This window comes from Cervus canadensis, chromosome 3, assembly GCF_019320065.1.
Source record: "Cervus canadensis isolate Bull #8, Minnesota chromosome 3, ASM1932006v1, whole genome shotgun sequence".
Classification (NCBI taxonomy): Eukaryota; Metazoa; Chordata; class Mammalia; order Artiodactyla; family Cervidae; genus Cervus; species Cervus canadensis.
In genome coordinates this window covers 58,407,559-58,427,250 of record NC_057388.1, presented here as the reverse complement: position 1 = coordinate 58,427,250, position 19,692 = coordinate 58,407,559, and the positions used below count along the sequence as shown (strand labels likewise).

General features: G+C 34.5%; 1 protein-coding gene across 1 annotated transcript in view; it reads right to left on the bottom strand.

The window, feature by feature from the left end:
- The window catches only part of DPY19L2 (dpy-19 like 2), an 84,047-nt gene that overhangs the window by 53,593 nt on the left and 10,762 nt on the right, over positions 1-19,692 (bottom strand). Inside the window, exons 5-9 of the mRNA XM_043463223.1 lie at positions 13,504-13,624; positions 10,782-10,875; positions 8,008-8,065; positions 5,795-5,886; positions 502-601 (exon numbers count right to left, since the gene is read on the bottom strand). Coding sequence (XP_043319158.1) covers positions 502-601; positions 5,795-5,886; positions 8,008-8,065; positions 10,782-10,875; positions 13,504-13,624 — 465 coding nt within the window. The remainder of the gene's footprint in view (positions 1-501; positions 602-5,794; positions 5,887-8,007; positions 8,066-10,781; positions 10,876-13,503; positions 13,625-19,692) is intronic.

Sequence of the window (19,692 nt, the reverse complement as noted above, 5' to 3'; positions counted from 1 at the left end):
GAAGCAGAAATCCCCTAGCATGAAGAGTTAAAGTGGCCCTTATCATGTTATGCAGCTTGGCACCTAAAATGATTAGTCAGGCAAAAGGAGAATCTACAGGTAGATTTACAGAGATCACCTCAAATATCAATAGGAAATATTATGGATTAAAATAAGAGCAAAAGTTCTCTTTTACAGGTTGACCTTTAATATCTGCCTAACCAACACATTAACAGAAGGTAGGATTATGTAATTTTTTAAAAATCAAACACGTATGTCAACTTTATAATCATTCAATATTTTGAAAATCTATTAGGACACAAATATAACCACATTTAAAATTTCTCCAAAATGAAAAAGAACATTTAAAAAAGAATGTATGTATGTGCATAACTGAGTCACTCTGCTGTATGGCAGACAGCACAGCATTATAAATCAACTATACTCAACAGAAAAATTTTTTATATGGAAACAACCAAGCACATCTTGTATTCGACTTAAATTAGTTTAAAATCATCTTACCTGTGTAAAAAGTATAAACTGAGCAAATTGCCAGGGAAGCATAAAAGCAACATTGGAAAGGCAGAGAGCAATAAAGTGCCTTCTACTATTGTTCGTGGTCCTTAATGAAGAAAATTGACACCAATAAGTTTTACTATATATAAAAGTAGCCTATCATTGAACTGAAAGACTGGTTGCAAAATGTTAAAATCTAATGATCCCCTTACCTTTGATGTAGGATAACAAAATACAGTTAACTTTTAAAAGCACATTAAAAAGAACAAAATATTCAAATTATAAAAATTCTTATAATAAAACAATCAAAATTAGAGCTTTAAATAAGATATTGTATCTAGTTTATCAGTAAGTATTTTAAACATATAGCACAATAATTACAGTCATTATTTTGCAATTAACTTTTAACGGAGTATAATCCATAAAAATAATGAATCACACGTCTGTATACCTAAAACTAATACAATACTGTAAAACAACTATATTCAACTAAAACTTTATTTTCCTTTAATGATGCATGACACTAGACATTTAATACTCCAGCGAGAAGGTCAGAAAATAGAATGTGAACTGACTTTGCATACCTCGAGATATTTACATGGTACGAGCAGCAGTAGCTTTCATATACCACCACTTTTAAGTTTTGAAAAATGTTAAGTGCTGGTGAAATTATAAGCTAATGACTAAGAGGGAAATTTAAAGGACATTTTCAACAATGACTTCAAAGGAATGATTCTGGAATACAGTTAAACTAATCATATTGAAATTTAAACTGTCCATTTTTCAATTATGAGATATATCAGTAACCAATACCTTTTACCACATAAGACTTTAGTATCTTTTAGAATATGAAAAAAAGAAATGCAAACATTTTGTGTAAATTATAAAACTCTGTTATTTTTCTAAAGGTGATACATTGTTATAATATGGTACATAAATTTTCAAAAGTAAAAATTTTAATGATCATACTGTTTAGTAATATATCACGAAATATATTAAGTACTCAGTTATGGTTATAAAATAAAAGTTACTTTTGACTAAAGTCCATCTTAAAGGAAATCAGTCCTGAATATTCATTGGAAGGACTAATGCTGAAGCTGAAACTCCAATACTTGGGCCACCTGATGTGAAGATCTGACTCATCTGAAAAGACCCTGAAAGCTGGGAAAGATTGAAGGTGGGAGGAGAAGGGGACGACAGAGGATGAGATGGTTGGATAGCATCACTGACTCAATGGACATGAGTTTGAGTAAACTCTGGGAGCTGGTGATGGACAGGGAGGCCTGGCAAGCTGTAGTCCATAAAGTCACAGAGTCGGACACAACTCAGCGACTAAACTGAACTGAACTCAAAGTGTGGAGTATAACACATGCACTCAAGCATACAGTTCTAAGTGTTCTAACCAATGTGTTTCCTTCCATGAAATCTTTGCCTGGTCAGACTAATGTCACTTCAAAAAATTTAAACAAATGGAAACATAAATGGATAAAAATTAGATTCCCAAATCCAAATTCAATCCAAAAAAAACCTTTCATGTAGGTAAGGTAGTCTGCACCTTTTTAGAGGCTGGTACTACCCCAGTTTCCCTTTATATATCTTCTTTAAGTGAACACATAAAGGGCTTTAAAAGGCTACAAGACAGTGTGCTAAGTGCTCCATAATTAAAGAGATAAATGTAGCATGGTTTCTGTTTTCAGTGGCATTTTACTAAATTAAGTGTATATTTAGACATTTGTGTGTGTGTGTGTGTGCTGCATTAACAAATCTATGGTTTTAAGAAAGAAGATATACACAAATGATCTTAATATAGGCAAAATTTGAAGGGTACTAATAAGTGATCATTAATAATGATCACTATCCCATTTTCCTGGGAGTTTGGAGGGGATAGTTTTCACTATTTCATTCAGTGATAGATCTCAATAACATTCTATGACACCTATCTACATGATAGTTATTTATAGCATTCTACTATTTATGTTTTTGATGTTGTTGCTCAGAATTTCAAATTTTCTGAAATGCTTATAAAGTTAATCCCAACCAAAACATATGTCCAGGAAAAAAAGTTGAGATGAAATTTCGGTTAAACCTCTAGAAATATCTGGAGTTCAGAAATATTAATAAACATATGAACATAGATACTCCTTATCTAACTCAGCATTTCCCAAATTCATTTGTGCATCAAAAACTTATTTCATGCTTCATCAGAGCCACAGATTGGAAAACAGTCAGTCAGAGTACAAGAGGATTGAGAGGAAAAAGTATTAGCTTCTCAAAACCCTTTGAATCTTTCTTGTTGTTCAGCAGCTAAGTCATGTCTGACTCTTTGTGACCCCATGGATTGCAGCACAGCAGCCCTCCCTGACCCTCACTATCTCCTGGAGTTTGCCCAAGTTCATGTCCACTGAATGAATCAGTTCTGCCATCCATTTCATCCTTTGTTGCCCTCTTCTCCTTTTGCCTTCAATCTTTCCCAGCATCAGGGTCTTTTCCAATGAGTCTGCTCTTTTCACGAGGTGGCCAAAGTACTGGAGCTTCAACTTCAGCATCAGTCCCACCAATGAGTATTCAGGATTGATTTCCTTTAGGATTGACTGGCTTGATCTCCTTACTGTCCAAGGGACTCTCGGGAGTCTTCTCTAGTACCACGGTTCAAAAACATCATATCTTTGGTGCTCTGCCTTCCTTATGGTCCACCTCTCATATCTGTACATGACTATTGGAAAGAACATAGCTTTGACTATATGGACCTTTGTTAGCACAGTGATGTCTTTGCTTTTTAATACACTGTCTAGGTTTGTCATAACTTTCCTTCTAAGAAGCAAGCTTCTTCTAAATTCAAGGCTGCAGTCATCATCTGCAGTGATTTCAGAGCCCAAGAAGAGGAAAATTTACCTCTGCTTCCACTTTTTCTCCTTCTGTCATGAAGTGATGGGACCAGATGCCATGACCTTATTTTTTTTTTTAATGCTGAGTGTTAAGCCAGTTTTTTTGCTCTCCTCTTTCACCATCATCAAGAGGCTCTTTAGCTCCTCTTCACTTTCTGTCATTAGAGTGGTATCATCTGCTTATATGAGGCTGTGAGTATTTCTCCTGGCAATCTTGATTCCAGCTTGTAACTCACCCAACCCAGCATTTTGCATGATGTACTCTGCACGTAAGTTAAATAAGCAGGGTGACAATATGCATCCTTGTCATACTCCTTTACTAATTTTGAACCAGTCAGTTGTTCTATGTAAGGTTCTAACTGTTGCTTCTTGACATGCATACAGGTTTCTCAAGAGACAAGTAAGACAGTCTGGTATTTCCGTCTGTTTAAGAATTTTCCATAGTTTGTTTAGATCCACACAATCAAAAGTTTTAGTGTAGTCAATGCAACAGAAGTACACGTTTTTTGGAATTCCCTTGCTTTCTCCAAGATCCAATGAATGTTGGCAATTTGATCTCTGGTTCCTCTGCCTTTTCTAGACCCAGCCTGTACATCTGGAAGTTCTCAATTCATTTACTGCTGAAGCCTACCTTGAAGGATTTTGAGCATAACCTTACTAGCACGGAAAGTGAGAACAGTTGTCTGGTAGTTCAAACATTTTTCAGCACAGACCTTCTTGGGAATTGGGATGAAGACTTACCTTTTCCAGTCTGATGGCCACTACTGGGTTTTCCAAATTTGCTAACATATTAAGTGCAGTAGTTCAACAGCCTTATCTTTTAGGATTTGAAATAGTTCAGCTGGAATTCCATTACCTCCACTAGCTTTATTGGTAGTGTCCGACTACTCAGTCATGTCCAACTCTTGGCAACTGTATAGTCCATGGAATTCTCTAGGCCGGAATACTAGAGTGGATAGCCTTTCCCTTCTCCAGGGGATTTTCCTGACCCAGAACTGGGGTCTCCTGCATTTTAGGTGGATTCTTTACCAACTGAGCTATCACGGAACCCCTTATTGGTAGCAATGCTTCCTAAAGCCCACTTGACTTCAACAGTCTAGGATGTCTGACTCTAGGAGAATGACCACACCATCATGGGTATCTGGGTCATTAAGACCTTTTTTGTACAGTTCTTTTGTGTATTCTTGCCACCACCTCTTCTTAACCTCTTCTGACTCTGTTAGGTCTTTACCATTTCTGTCCTTTATCATGCCCATCTTTGGATGAAACGTTCCTTTGATATCTTCAATTTTCTTGAAGAGATCTCCAGTCTTTCCCATTCTATTATTTTCTTCTATTTCTTTGCATTGTTCACTGAAGAAGCCTTCTTGTCTCTCCCTGCTATTCTCTGGAACTCTGCATTCAGTTGGGGATAACTTTCCCTATCTCCCTTGCTTTTTGCTTCTCTTCTTCCTTCAGCTATTTGTAAAGCCTCCTCAGACTGCCACTTTGCCTTCTTGCATTTTTCTTTGGGATGGTTTTGGTCACTGCCTCCCATACAGTGTTGTGAACCTCTGTCCATAGTCCTTCAGGCACTCTGTTCAGTAGATCTAATCCCTTGAATCTATTTGTCATCTCCACTGTATAATCATGAGGGATTGGAGTTAGGTCATACCTTAGTAGCCTAGTAGTTTTGCCAATTTTCTTTAGCTAAAGCCTGAATTTTCCTATAAGCAGCTGATGATCTGAGCCATAGTCAGCTCCAGGTCTTGTTTTTGCCGACTGTATAGAACTTCTCCATCTTCAGCTGCAAAGAATACAATCAATCTGATTTCGGTATTGACCATTTAGTGATGTCCATGTGTAGAGTCATCTCTTGTGTTGTTGGAAAAGGGTGTTTGCTATCACCGTGCATTCTCTTGACAGAATTCAGTTAGGCTTTGCCCTGCTGCTTCATTTTGTACTGCAAGGCCAAACTTGCCTGCTATCCTAGGTATCTCTTGACTTCCTACTTTTGCATTCCAATTCTCTATGATGAAAAGGACATCTTTTATGTTGTTAGTTCTAGAAGGCCTTGTAGGTCTTCATAGAATTGGTCAACTTCAGCTTCTTCAGCATCAGTGGTTGGGACACAGACTCGGATTACTGGGATGCTGAATGGATTACTGTGATACTTGAAACTTTACCAAATATATATCATCACATACATATTAGTTTATTAAAACAATGTAATTATCTAAAATCTGTAGCCTAAACTATTTTAAGTGGAAAGCAATTTTTTTTACATAGTGATTTTAGATCTTGTTTAAACTGGATACAATTTAATTTTGAATAATATTTAAAAATTGAACCTAATTTAGTAACTATAACAATAGGTTGAAGTGATTTTGAGAAACTCATAATTTATCTAGATTTTTTTTATAAATTAAAATTACCTGAGAATCACAGTTAAGATGTACATCTGAAGTACAAGAAATGGATATGAAAAACTTTCCCGGAGAGGTGGTGTCCACATCACCCGAGTAGCCTGAAATCAATAAAATGCTTACTTTACTCTATGTTCCATTGCAATAAACATCATTAACTTAATAATCATGGGTGTGTTGGCCCTGGCTGGTCTTAGTAATTTTCATGTTAGGCTTACTTATTTCTGAATACCTAGTATAGCTTCTCAGTTTTTGGAGTTCTCTTAAAAGGACATAGTAATTAGGTAGAGAGCCATTAACTACCAAGTCCAGAAACATGTGAAAGATAGATCAGGACAAATGTAAGGACATCCAAAGGACAAAGAAGATGATAGGGTTAGGAGCAGTGAGGATTCTGGGAACAACCAACCAGATCCACATTCCAGCTCTGTGGTGCTAACTGTGGCACCCCAGGGCTTTGGGATTTATGCATGATTTGTGCATGATCAGAAAAAAATAAACAAATGTCACCTAGGGCATTCACAAACACCAAGAGTTTGTACATGACAAGTATAATGAGTATAGACATATATTATAAATAATTAAGATTGTCTTTGAATTTGTGAAATATACCTTTGGAAGAGTTAATTGCAAACTTCTAAAAACAATGAGGAGTATTCGGGAATCACCGATATGATGTTTATAATGTAAGTATTAATTATCAATAAATTTCATACAGTCTTTAAAACTATTTTCAAGACAAATGGGACTGTGATCTCATGGACTGGAGCCAGTCAGGCTCCTCTGGCCATGTAACTCTGCAGGCAAGAATACTAGAGTGGGTAGCCATTCTCTTCTCCAGAAAATCTTCCCAACCCAGGGATTGAACTGGGGTCTCCTACACGGCAGGCAGATTCATTACCATCTGAGCCACCAGGTAAACCCAGATAAATGGATGGAAATATTACAAAATTTTATATCAAGAATTCTGAAATTCTAGAAAAGAATCCAAACTCTTATAACCTTGCAAGAGTCTTAAAATTCATTGCTCTTCCTACAGGAAACCAAATTGTAAACCTTGGAAGATGAATTACATACAATATGTATAAGAAAATTAAAACATAATGCCAGTTGTCTGGCATACTCAAAAGAAAAGCCTTGTCTTTGCATAAAGACAAGACACATTTTTTTGTATAACACATTGTTGACTGACAATGTATTTAAGTTAATATATTTAAGATACTTATGTATAATTTTATGATTCCCTTCCCAGGTGGCACTAGTGGGAAACAACCTGCCTGTCAATGCAGGAGATGTGAGACACAGGTTCCATCCTTGAGTCGAGAAGGTCCCCTGGAGGAAGGCACAGCAACCCACTCCAGTATTCTTGCCTGGAGAATCCCATGGACAGAGGAGCCTGGCAGACTATAGTCCATAGGGTCACACAGAGTCGGACATGACTGAAGAGACTTAGCACGCACTTGTCTAATTGATTTTTTTTAAATAACCAAGTATCTACCTTTCCCAACAGTAATGAAGAGAGACTTCTACCCTATATAATCTGTGCCATTAGGTATTACATATTTTGTTTACAAAAACTAGCAGTCAAGATTCTTCCACTTTTCACTGCCAAAACCTCAGCATCTAACACAGGGCCTGGCACACACTTTGTACTTGTTTTGTTGAATGAATCTATCATATTCTAAATAAGTTTTCATGAGCTCTTTTTAGGTGAATCCTGTTTTGGTGAATCCTGTGAGTTACTAAGTTAATTTCTGTTCTGAATTCAGCAATTTGTGTTATTAAAGGGATCATGATGTAATAGAAGTGAGGTTTTAGACTCAGAGAGAAGGATAAGAGGAAACCCATGGAGTCAATGTGGAATCTTGACTATGTAATTTAACCTCTCCAAATTTCAATTTCATATCTTCTACTGTGAAGATATCAACCACCTCTCTAAAAAGTCTGATAGAAGTAGAGATAATGTATATAAGGTGCCTGAACTCATCAAGTATAATATTTCCTTTTTCCACAAAATATATGTAACACATATACATGCTAAAAACCAGGCAAGATATTTTATATCATAAATTCTAATTACTATGTAAAAATGTGTATCAACATGATTAAAATAACTTACAAGATTCTTTAAAATATTGCAAAGTCCTAAGTAAGATACAATTAAATACTGCTTTAATATACTGCCCTTTCTATTTCTAAAAATTATTTTCTAGAAAACAAACCTCTCCATGGTTGAAAAAGAAGCATAAAACTGTAATTATACCTCCAAGTTGAGTCCCACTGTAAAAAAATATATATATACAATCAAAATTCACATATAGTGACTTTTTCACAAAATTATTTTAGATTTTAAAGTGCCACAGTACTAAACCATATAAAATAACAATAAAAATTTCAAAAGTACTCATGTAGTTGATGTTTTACTCTTGAATGTATAAAGATCCAAAGTATAGATATAAAGTAGATATTAATACAATTTATTGTATTAATAATATTTTCTAAGTATAATATTAGATGTGAACATAAAATATTTTTTAACACAGGCCAGCACTTTAGAGTGTATATACTCTATTCTTTGAATATTCTGAGTGGAGGCAAATTTTTGTCTGAGTGGAGGCAAATTGGATATCAGTGACTAAGAGATGAAGAGTCTAACAGTTTCATGTAGCAGTAACTGAACCATCTAAACTGCTGCAAATATTGTTTTGCTGAGTCCCAACGAGCAACACTGTAGAATATAAAACTCAGATCAAGGGTGCCTGATAATTATCAAAGATTAAGAACCATTTCTTAAAGTTGCCTTTCTTTAAAGTACTGTTCATCATTATATACATAGCTTCACACTCAGAAGACAAATACTGGTTTAATGACTGAAAAAAGGGAAGAATGAGTTCAACAAAACAAGCAGAGGGAAGTTAGTTGGAAGTAATTTACCTTGAAGAGATTTTCACTAAGGGAAATACAAAGGACACACTTTGGAGAAGAAATTGAGAGGAAGAAGGTATGAGAAGCAAGAATAAATGCTGCCTATATAAACTAGGAACATGTAGATAAATCTAAAGAAGACTTGACAACATGAAAAAAAATAGTGGTGACTACTGTGGAGGGGTACTAGAAGTACTAAATTTCTAATTATTATAGTTAGAATAGTTATAATATGCTAGGAACTGATTTCAAGTACAATGTTCTAAATTCCATGTATTGATCAAAAAGAAGAGGAAGGATATCAATCAATTTTAGACTTGGTGAAGTTAAGTATGCATGTTAAAGTTTTATCATTAGCCACCAAAAGAACAGAAACACAATACCCGTGTCCCAAGTTAGTGCCCGCAGGGGAGAGTAGCGAAGGTTAAGAAACAGAAAATTTCCCCCCAAACACCTATTTCTTTTGTTCCTCATATGCCATAGTTTCTAGTCTCCTCACAATTTTGGTAACACTTTTATAGTCAGCATGTGTTATATCTACCTATCCTTCTTAAAGACTGGAGCTTAATAAAGTATTGATATCCTGGAACTGTGTAACCAATTTAAAGAAGACTGTCAGCTCATGGGTAGTTTTCCCAATGAAAAATACTACTTTTTAAAATGTCTTGGTCTAGTGTAAAATTTTCCATATTTGAAAAAAAGCATAATAAATACAAACTTAAAATAGAACATCTTAAAGCCTATTAGCATAATCTAAAAGTAATTCTTTTCCGTCAAAATACTGACAAGTTTATATATTTTTCTATATAGCATACATATGGAAAAGTGCATTAAGGTTTTCAGATAGTTTACAAAACACTTATAAACTGAATATTCTTTTAACCACCATATGTTGCTGAAATAGAAAACAGAGATCACATCCTGACACCTCACATGCCATCCCTTGAGACAGCCACTATCCGAGTTCTGTAATTATCAACATAACTGCTTCTATACGCATCATACTATCATTTACTTTTAGCTGTGTTCAAACTTTATACAAATATAATTTTGTGATATTTTCAAATTCTGTACCTACTTTGACTCATTCAACATTGTATTTGTAACATTTTTTCCATGTTGATGTTTGTAGCTATAGTTCATTCATTCTTATTGTTGTATAATATTTCCCTATACTAATAAACTTACAGTGTGTACATTTCTCTGGGGAGGGACATTTAAGTTGTTTCTAGTTTGGAGTTACTACAGACAATGATGTTATATTATTGTTCATATTTTCTGGTGTACATGTAGAAGAGTTTCTTAGGCATATTTACTTCAAACTGGAATTGCTGAATTATAAGGTATCTACATATTTAAATTACTAGATAATGCACAATGTTTTTCCAAAATAGTTGTACTAGTTAATATGTCTACCAACTGGGGATAAAAGCTCCTGTTGTCAATCTCCCCACCCCAGGGATCGAACCCAGGTCTCCTGCATTGCAGGCAGATTCTTTACCATCTGAGCCAGCAGAGAAGCCCTTTGTCAATCTAGTAGATGTGAGATAGTATCTCACTGTGGTTAAAATGAATATTTTCCTGATAATTAATATGGTGATCAATTTTATATATGTTTTTGGCAATTTGGAACTCTTCTGGAAAATGTATTTTCATATTTTTTCCAAATTTCAATTGGGTGGTCTTATTTTGTCTACTTCCTAGAATATAAATTCCAAAAGGACAGGGATTATTTGTTTTTGTATTCCTAGCTCCTATAGAATAGTGCTCCCAGTCACAGTAGGCATCTAATAGTTGTCAAATTAATGAGCATAAGTTTGGATACCACATCCATAACTTTGGATTACCCCACAAGGATAAAAAGGAGGGCTTTTAATAGCTTAAAGATTTTGTTTTAGTGACTAGCTCTACTTTGAGGCTGCATATTTGGCTAAGCTTTTGAAAAAAATAAAATCTAAAAGTTTCTAGCTGTTAGTCAACTAATCTTGTTAATTATCCTTTTAATTTAATCAACAAATGTCAGAAAGTTCTTATCACCCCACCGAAATGTCTTTTAATAGAGTAGTCTTACCTCAGGTAAGCACCATACATGAAGAACAATCCCATCATTATTCCATTTAAAATAAAAATCACACCAACATAAAAGCAAGCAGGGTCTCCCAATCCTTTAAAAAGACACAGATTATTAAGTATTTAATGAGGAAATGACTATATAGCAATTGAGCATAATTATCTCAGTGCTTTGTAATCAAGAGCTCATGAATTAGATGAAAGCTTTGAGGCTCAGACTGCTGCTCTATTTAATAGTTACATTAGTACTTTCCCCATACATGAGGTGTTATTGGTTACATTTATATTTTTCTCCACTGACGTATTATCATACTGTCATGATTAGTTGGTGCTTCATTTTATTTAGGTGATGCTCCTATTGTTCAGTATCTAGAACTGTCTGTAGAGTTACTTGATAAATCACAAGAGAAAATCCATTACATTAATTTTATCCTGGATGACTTAGATATGGCCCCTGACCTTAAGGTGCAGCTTTAGTCTATAGGAGATAAACTGATCCATTACTATGTATAGCCAGGACCATAATATTTAATATATTCCATGTATAAACACCATGTACATGGGATATATTGACACAGACATAATCTACTAGGTGTTTTTCCATTATCATTTCACATAACACTCAGAATAAATCTTTGAAAATACCTGGTATGAAAATACGTTTTTCAGTGGTTGAGAAAACAACACAGAAAACTTAACCTGCCAAAAGTTATTTAGCTGTAACTGGTGGAGCCAGGATTTGAGGGCTAGCCTTTCTGATCTCTTCCACTTCTCCGATCACTCCTTTTCAGTCTGACCTAATAATTCCTCTTCCTATACATGCCCTCCTTCAACACTGAACTACTTCAGGATCAGTCATATGCCCTCCTCTTTTCTTCATATTCTCCTCAAGGAAATTCTTTCACTTCCGTGGTTCCAATTACCATCTACATACAGAAGATGCCAAGTCTACATTCAAATGAGAACTTTATTCCTGTATGTATGTACATAAGTAGCCACTTGACATCTTTACTTTGGAATCTCTCAGATACCTCAAATTAACGAACCAATTCAAATCTGCTACTTTTATAATGTTTCTTACCATTCTGAATGGAGGGACTCAATTACTTAAACCAGAAACCCAACAATATTACATAAATTCATTCTCTTTCCTCTTTCCCATCAACCATCAAATCCTTTCATTTCTGCTTCTGACTCTCTCTCAAATCCATTCGTTTTCCAGTTACCTTTCCTGCAATCACTTGCTGAGAGCAAAACAGTTTCCTACCTGGACTCACTGAATTCACTTTTGTCCTTTACTAATTATCTTTTCCATGTAATTGCCAAAATCATGTTTTAAAAATAAAAATCTGTCAAAATTCTTCAATGAATACATATGATATCTGTAGCCAGTAAATGGTTCTTCATTATCTGCCTCTTGCTTACATTCCAAACATCATTTCACACCATGTTTTCTTCTCTAACTGCTCAAGGAAGTCTAGCTTTCTTTCAATTCTCTCTTGCTTCAGAACTTTGGAATATGCTGGTCCCTATTCTCGAAACACTTCACTTATCCTCAGCAATCTTATTTTCTTGTTTGTAATATCCACCACAGTTGTACCTGCTAACATCCCTCTTATGCTGTAAAATCTATGATGGTAAGACCCCGTGTTTACCAGGTTTATCTCAGGATCTCAAGTGCCAATACTAACCTATCACTTAGTGGTAACTTAATAAATACCATATATATATTCACATATAAGGTGATTTTTTTCCAACTCTCAGAAAAGGTTCTATGCTGGCTGAATCTCTCATTTTATGAGGCATTCTCTCAATTCCTTTGTACAAAAAAGTTTAACTGTCCTCAAATATCCTCTACCACCACTATTTTAGATATTACAAAGACCATCTGAGGGAATCAGTAAAAATGTAAGGGAAAGATGGAAATACAGATTTAGGATATATTCTGAGAACAGAATGTTATTGCATACAAGTTAACAGAAAAAATATATATATATAAAACAATGTAGAGAATATGAAAAAGAAAAAAACAACTATCTAAGTGTTATACAAGTAGATACATGTGATTGCAAATAAAAGTTTCAAGGTACAGCATCATACTTAGATTGTAATAGTGCTAAATCACAAATATCTTAAATAGTAATGACAATTACAGATTCTGTAAAACTGTTAAATGATTCTAAAAGTGGTTCTCTGACAAAGATATTGATGTAGAAGATGTATATGAAGAGTTTAATTAGAACTATTCATGGACTGTGAGAGCACAAAAAAGTAGAACTTCTAAAGTAATCTTTATTATATATGTCTGATTTTTAAATATTTATGCATGACTAAATTTTTACATTAACTATGTTAACTATTACAGGTAGAACTGTGACTATTTGATCTACATCCCCCAAATTTACATATTCAAGCCACCTCAGAACCTTTCTTGTACCTTATGAAATGAAGGAATGTCTTATAATCAGTATGACCTTACACAGATATATATTAATATTCAAATTCAATTCCAAATTAATACTCATGTTAGTAAGTACACTGCCTTCTCAAAAAATTACTTTAAAGGGTAAAGGTAAATATTTAGGTGAATCAGTTCTATAGTGTTTTTAAAGAAAAAAATCAATCATAGTAGTTTATAATAATTCTTAGAAAGTCATAATATTATAAAATGTTTATGTAAACGTTAATGACAATATACAGCAGCATTTTAGGAAGAAACATGCCTTCACAGCTTTGAACTTCATTTAGAGGTTCAATTCTGGTCACGTTCCAGCAGGTCTTAGTTTCTAACCCAAATAAATTCATTATTCCCACAAATGTGCGATAGCAGAAGGCTATAATCACCTAAAAAAGATAAAAAAGATAATAGATATACAGTATCTTCATAATTAAAATTTTTCCAAATTTATCATTTTATAATGGCTGCCTTTAACATTATAAACTTTGATGAATTTATTTAAATCATTTCACTTGGGAAACAGTCACTTAAAAATTGTATATACACACACACACTATCAAGTTGTGTACTACTGAGTAATGCACAGCTACACAGTTTATGTTGTGACTGACATCTCTGTAATACACTCTTTTAAACAACTGAAGCAGAATAGTAGCTATAAAATCAAGCATTAAGTATATAATTAAAATATGAAGATAATTAATAGCAAATATACAAAGCTTTACAGTATTCTATAACATTTCTCTTAGGCCCTTGAACTTATTCTCTTCATAGTCTAAAAACCAACTCATAGTCTATAAAAACAACTGCACGTGGAATAATAGCTCCTTATGCCCATTAAGCATTAACATTTGATTAAGCAGATTTAATTAACCAATCCTTCCCAATCTGAAATCTGCTTTAAAAATTTTAAAAACAAAGGAAATTAGCAACAAAAAATTACAAAAAAATGCTGATTCCTGGGAGATTGTTTTTAAAAAATAATTTTATACATTTGAGAAAAATAATGCAGATCACTGTACGGGGTGGGGGGACAAGTTAAAAAATAAAGACTTCAAAGGGAAAGTAAAAATAATCTAGAACTAACTACTTTTACTGTTTTGGTGACCATCCTTCCAGTTTCTCCCTAGGCACAAAAGACAGGTAGCTAGTGTCATTGCGGCTTCCCTTGTGGCGCTAGTGACAAAGAACCTGCCTGCCAATGGAGGTTAGATGTAAGAGACCTAGGTTCGATCCCTGGGTCGGGAAGATCCCCTGGAAGAGGGCACAGCAACCCATTCCAATAATCTTCCCTGGAGAATCCCATGGACAGAGGAGCCTGACAGGCTGCAGTCCATGGGGTCACACAGGGTTGGACATGACTGAAGTGACTTAGCATGCACACATGCAGTTTTTCATTGTACAATATTATACAAGTAGTTAGTGTAATACACATCAGTAAATATCATAAAAAACTTTTCATGTATAACATAGATTTACTGTATCACTTAATTTTGTAAAACTGACATTCTGCTAAACTTTATAACTTCTTGTGTATTTTTCATAAATGTACAAAAATTTGTCACATTAAATGTATGTGCAAAATCTAGAATTATACTCCTTTATGAGATGTCATTTAATACAGGAAGAAAGCATGACTTTGAAGTCAAAATAAACAAAAAATTCTGACTCTACAAGTTACGGTTTCTATGGTGTGAAGCAATCCTTCAGCCTCTGAACCTCAGCCACCTCCTCTCTAAAATGACATTAATGACCCCCTTACAAGAGTGATGGGAGATTAGAGCTTACATATATAAGTGCTGGTATAGAGTAAGCATTAAATGCCTTTGCCTTTTTAAAACACATTGTTTCAAACTCATATTTTAAGATGAGAAATTAATCTCCTTGTGAACACAAAGTATGGACATTTTACTTCAACACTAAAGTACCACATAAGGCTGCAAGCAAAGCTAAGTCTTCTCCATATTGTATCTAATGCAATATGAAAATAAGACTGGACGAGCCCTTGTTGGCTGTCATTTACATGCTTTCAAGTTTTAAAAATGACTCAACTACATTGTCATGATTACTTTTTCGTAACATCAAAGTAACTGAAAATTGTGCAAATTATTCAATAAATTTTTTGATAAGTAAAAAGAAAAAACTAGCTAATCTTTTAAAGACCATACTGATGGAAATTAGTAGAACAAAAAAACAGAGATTTAATGATATAAAATTCCAAAAATAACTCAAAACTAAAAAAAATAATTATCAAACACTGTAAGAACTTGGCCTAGTCCATAATAAGCTAAATCCTTATCTTATTTACAGTAACTAAAGTTGAAGATTCAACAAATCGGTTTTTTTCTCTTTGATTTTTCTATTTTCACTAGAATTATCCAGATAATCATTAGAGGAAATAAGGTCAAAGTGCCTCTGAAAAGTAAGATGGGATATGGAGAAAGCTGATGCAGAAAACCTCTTATTTCATCTTAAATCTTATGTAGGTCTATACAATTGTTACTACCACAAATTACATTGAAAAGCACTTATAGAAATCAAAGAAGTAAAGAAATCTGAGAAACCCCTAAGTTCTTTGAAATTCAATAACACAATATTTAAATATCCAATGGATCAAAGAAGAAACCACATGGAAAATTAGAAAAGCAGTTAAACTAAATGAAGATTTTTAAAAGGGCAATATTTAAATAATGTAAATGTCCACTTTTGGGAAATGGAGTGGATGTACTTTTCTCTATTCCTACAAGTACAACTAGAACTTCTGCGAATCATATAAATCAAACATAAGAAGAAAGGTACAAGAAAAAAGGCACATTAGCTAGGAATCTCAGGACCCAAGGAATGACATGGTGGCAAGTTCCCTGGACTTTCCTTTTGCCTTATTTTCTCAGATTTGGAGTCAGAGTCTGGCAACCAGAAACACCACTGGGGGCTTACACGGCATTCAGAAAAGGCCTACTCTTTCTAGCCAAAGGACTAGGAAAGCAGCAGCCTAGAAATAGATAACTTTTAGACAATAAAAACAACCAAACACTCAAAAAACAATACATACACACACACACACACACACACACACACACATATAGTACCATTCTCTTCGGTAGAGGTCAAATGGAGTATATAGATAAAAATTTTATCGAGGTTTTTCAATTCTCTATACATAATGAATTTAAGCTACAAATTAATAACAAAGATAAATCTTCAAACACTTGAAAAGTAAAAGAAACCCACTAAAAAAAGTCCATGGACCAAGTAAGAAACCTCAAGGGAAATAAAATATATTGAATCAAATTTTTTAAAAAGTACAAGGTTTCCAAGTCCAGCATGTAAGAAGCTTATAATTTGCCACTCCATTCTAATAAGAAAAAAATTAAACAAGCTGAAAAGTCAACTCTTCTTAGATCCAAAAGAGAAGTGAGGTCACTAGGCAAACTGCTGCTCCCAGACTGTAAAGGTTGGCAGGCAAATACAGAGAATCACAACTTATTGGAGCAAAAATCCAGGGGTAGAAACTTCCATGGGAACCAGATGGAGAAACAGAAAACCTAAATTATAAGTGATGACTTGCTAGAGGCACAGTGTAAACAATTGTGAGAATCAAAAACTCCAGGGAGACCCAGCAATAGGGACAATGCCAACATATTTATGAATTTTATCTCTAGGAGATCACTAGTTTCTTACAGTGATATCAGAAAAAAATCTGTTTCTGAGGGGGAAGTGGAAAGAGGAGCATTTTGAAATACACCAGAGTACTCTGTTCTTAACAAGGCCTGCCCTTGAAGGAGACTATTCTACCAGTAGGCCTAACCAGCTAGGGTTTTATCAGAGCCTAAACTACAGGGTGGCAGAGTAATACCCAACTCCACCCCTCTATGTGAGAGAAGGGAAATACCCAACTCCAGCCCACTCTAGTCATCCTGCTGTACCTAAACGGGAAAGAAAAAACCAAGAAGCACTTGCAAAGTTCACAGTCCAGAGGTAGAGATTCACAAAAGATTGAGACCTAACTACAGAATTACAGAATGCTTCCCTTACACTATTAAAGGCCTATTTATGGCAGCTCTTTGTACCCACTACCTCAAGATAGCTATTAAGAAAGGCATCATAAGGCATACTAAAAACCAAAACATAGTTTGAAGAAACAGCAAGCATCAGAACTAGACTTAGATATGGCAGGCATGTTGAAATTTTAAGACTAGGAATTCAGGACAACAATAATTAATGTGCTAAAGGCTCTAACAGATAAAGAAAAGAGCATGCAAGAACAGACTGGCAAGGTTAGCAGAGAGATTCTCTATACACTATAACAGAATACACAACAGAAATCAGGAATGCCTTTGATGTACTTATTAGTATGCTGGACCTGGCTGAGGAATCTCTGAGCTTCAGTATATTTCAATAAGAAACCTCCAAAACTGAAAATCAAAAATATAAAAGATAAAAATAAGAGAACAGAATATCCAAGAACTGTGGGACAACCACAGAAGGTACACCATACATGTAATGGGAATGCCATAGGAGAAAAGATAAAGAAACAGAAGAAATATTATGAATAGAAACAATGACTGGGAATTTCCTCACATCAAACTATAGGTACAGAAAGCTTAGAGAACATCAACCATGATAAATGCCAAAAAACTATACCTATTCATAAATCATATATATTGAATATGCATATAACATTCAAACTATAAAAAATTAAAGATAAAGAAAAATTCTTACAGAAGTCAGAAGAAAAACATGCCTTACTTAAGAAGGAATAAAGGTTAGGAAGTACATCTGACTTCTCAGAAACTATTCAATTTAAGAAGAAAATGAAATATTTAAAGAGTTGAGAGGATAAAAACCAACTTAGAATTTTGTATCATGTGAAATTATCCTTTAAAAGTGAAGGAGAAATACTTTCTCAAACAAACAAAAATTGAAAGACTCTGTATATCTTTGAGAGAGATAAGAAAGATACGGATTAGAAAACTTGGATCCACAGAAAAAGCATCAAAGAAAGAATAAGTGAAGATAAAAAAAACTTTTCTTTTTCTTACTCTTAATTGATCTAAAGTATAACTTTGTTCAAAATTATAATAGCAACAGTGTATTCATTTATGCATGGTTGTGCATGTACTTAAACTTATGTATAATAAACATAAATGACAGCAATGATTCAGGGTTGGAAGGGAGGAATTAGAATTATTTTGTTATTATAAGGTACACACACACACACACACACACACACACACACACACACACACACACACACACACACACACACACACACTGCCCTGAAAGTGGTTTAGTGTTATCTGAAAGTGATCTTGGATTCATTTTAAATGTATACTGCAATCTCTAGGTCAACCACAAAGAAAAGTTTAAAAAAACAGAATTATAACTAATATAGTAAGAAAGAGAAAATGAAATAATATAAAATGCTCAGTTAGAACCACAAAAGGCATGAACAGAGTGGACTCAAAACAGGAACAAAAAACAAGGGCAACAAATATAAAATATTGTAGCAACAAACATAGTTGATATCAATCTATGTCAATAATTACTTAGAACATCAATGATCTAAATGCACCAATCAAGAGACAGATTATCAGAGTAAATCAGAAAATCAAGACTCAAACATACTTTGTCTAAACTAACTTTAAATATAAAGACACATATAGATTAAGAGTAAATGAAGAGGACTTCCCTGGTGGTCCAGTAGTGAAGAATCCGCCTGCCAACGCAGGGAACATGGGTTCCATCCCTGGCTGGGTAAGATTCCATGTGCTACGGAGCAACTAAGCCTGTGAGCCAAAACTACCAAAGCCCATGCACCCTAGAGCCCATCCTCGGCAACAAGAGAAGCCACCGTAATGAGAAGCCTGTGTACCACAAACAAGAGTAGCCCCACTTGCCCCAACTGGAGAAAGCCCTTGCACAGCAACAAGATCCAGCGCAGCCAAAAATAAATACGTTTTAAAAAGAGCAAATGAATAAAGTAAGATATACTATGCAAAAACTAATTAAAAGAAAGTCAGAGTAGCTGTACTAATTTCAGACAGAACAAAACTTCATGAAAAGTTATCAGGGCTTAAAAAGTGGTATTACATAATGATAAAGGGGTCAGTTCTAAAAGGAGACATGGCAATCCTCAATGTGCCTGCGTCTAACAACAGGGCATTAATAAAATCAATAAGCCTACAGCCAGGCTAAGAAAAAAGAGAACGAACACAAATTACTAATATCAGAAATGGAAGAGGGGTCATCCTTATAGATCTCAGACATTAAAAAGGATAGTAAAGGAATAATGGGGCTTCCCTGGTAGCTCAGTGGTAAAGAATCCACCTGCCAATACAGGAGACATGGGTTTGATCCCTGGGTCAGGAAGATTCCCTGGAGAAGGAAATGCCAACCCATTTAGGTATTCTGGCCTGGAAAATCTCATGGACAGAGGAGTCTGGCGGGCTAT